The 1,560-nt window shown below is 41.2% G+C and overlaps 1 protein-coding gene across 1 annotated transcript in view; it reads right to left on the bottom strand.

Moving 5' to 3' along the window:
* The window catches only part of mtr (5-methyltetrahydrofolate-homocysteine methyltransferase), a gene marked incomplete at its 3' end in the record, with an annotated part of 97,370 nt that overhangs the window by 62,800 nt on the left and 33,010 nt on the right, over positions 1-1,560 (bottom strand). The window contains 2 exon segments of the mRNA XM_014028160.1: positions 879-958; positions 1,026-1,093. Coding sequence (XP_013883614.1) covers positions 879-958; positions 1,026-1,093 — 148 coding nt within the window.

Here is a 1,560-nt window from a genome sequence, read left to right as displayed (position 1 = left end):
AAAAAAAGGAGCTCGTATAGTATAGTAAAATAAATCAATACATACAAAATTTTAGTATGGATTACAAAGGTTAACTGTTTTTGCTGGGAAAACGAGTACTAAACATTGCCTTCCTACTACGTAAGCAGACACAAAGCATTATGGGAAATCAGAACCGTGACCAAGAGCAACAGTCAGCAGGATGTATACCTTCACAATAAGAGTGTTTGTCTGGGAGGGGTGCTGTTGGATAGATCACGTTTGTTGTGATTCATTGACAGCCATACCTTCCGCTGTTGAAGATAATGTTGACTGGCAGATAATTAGTTTTTAACAGTACTTCATTTTAATTTTAGAAAGCGCAAATCCGCTCATGAGTTATAAAAATTAGTTAGACCGCTAAAGCGCAGACGAAATATTTAGCTCCGCAATTAGCTGACTGGCACTTTAGCGGACTGGTGCCCACCACTGCCAATCACACATTACCATCATAGCGGGAGGTGGGTAAAAGGTTCTGCAGGCGGGTTGCGTCAAAAGGGGCAGCCGAGTCGACTCTGAGATCACCGACAATAAGTGCCAACTTCGGCAGTTCGGAGGGAGTGTGAATTTGGTTTTTGTCCCCTTTGGTTTGACATTGTAATGGAGCCTCTGTCCATTGCCTTACAGTCTCATCCCAATACCTTCGTTACTCCTGTCTGAGCAGTCACGTTCTATMCCCACTAACAATAGTCACCCATAAAATGAAATTAAAACTTTTCTTAGAAAACTTGTAATCACTCTAAGTTGTTCAATTAATCAATTTATATTTAGTTGTAGTAAGTGTTTGGAAGAAAATATTAGATGAAAAACCTTTTTAATAGTTCAACAAAAACAGACATTAATTTCAAAGCACTTTATACCTGAGAGCAGCAAGTAATCCTGGTAAGTAACAGCTGCAGGAACTCTTGGCTGGCAGTGTCTGACRGCTTCAGATATGGCTCTGTGTGGAGACAACAGAGTTAAGCTCAAACATTASAAACATCTAAACATTAAGATAATATACTAACCTGATGTGTGATGGAGTGGTACCACAACATCCTCCCACAATGTTCACCAGCCCATCCATGACAAACTCCTGCAAAGKTATGAGATGGCAATCTGAGAGGAGAGCAGCGCTGAAGCAGCCAGTGCTGGATCATGACAAAAAATATTTTAAATACTTCCAACATTGGCAAGATTGGTCATCTCTCCCCAACACTGCCAAACACACCCACCATGGTCATCATTTTAACAAACCGTTGGAATCCCTGTCTTGAAGAGTAGTCAAAAATTATTTTTGTCACRTCTATTTATGCTTCCTGTAGGCGCACCTCCTGTCCCAGCTTCAGTAAACATCTCATCTCAACTGAGCATCATACCTGGGAATGTCACCCTGTTATACAGTCTCTCTCCACTTTAACACAAGTTATTCTTCTTCCATGGGAGGACATGTCAAAGGTGGGACCTCTGTTCTTCTCTGTTCTGGATATACACTCACCGGCCACTTTATTAGGTACACCACGCTAGTAACGGTTTTGTGGTCATAAAGGGATGGACATGGTC

The sequence above is a fragment of the Austrofundulus limnaeus genome, unplaced genomic scaffold (genome assembly GCF_001266775.1).
Source record: "Austrofundulus limnaeus strain Quisiro unplaced genomic scaffold, Austrofundulus_limnaeus-1.0 Scaffold721, whole genome shotgun sequence".
Taxonomy (NCBI): Eukaryota; Metazoa; Chordata; class Actinopteri; order Cyprinodontiformes; family Rivulidae; genus Austrofundulus; species Austrofundulus limnaeus.
This window is presented reverse-complemented; position numbering and strand designations above follow the sequence as displayed.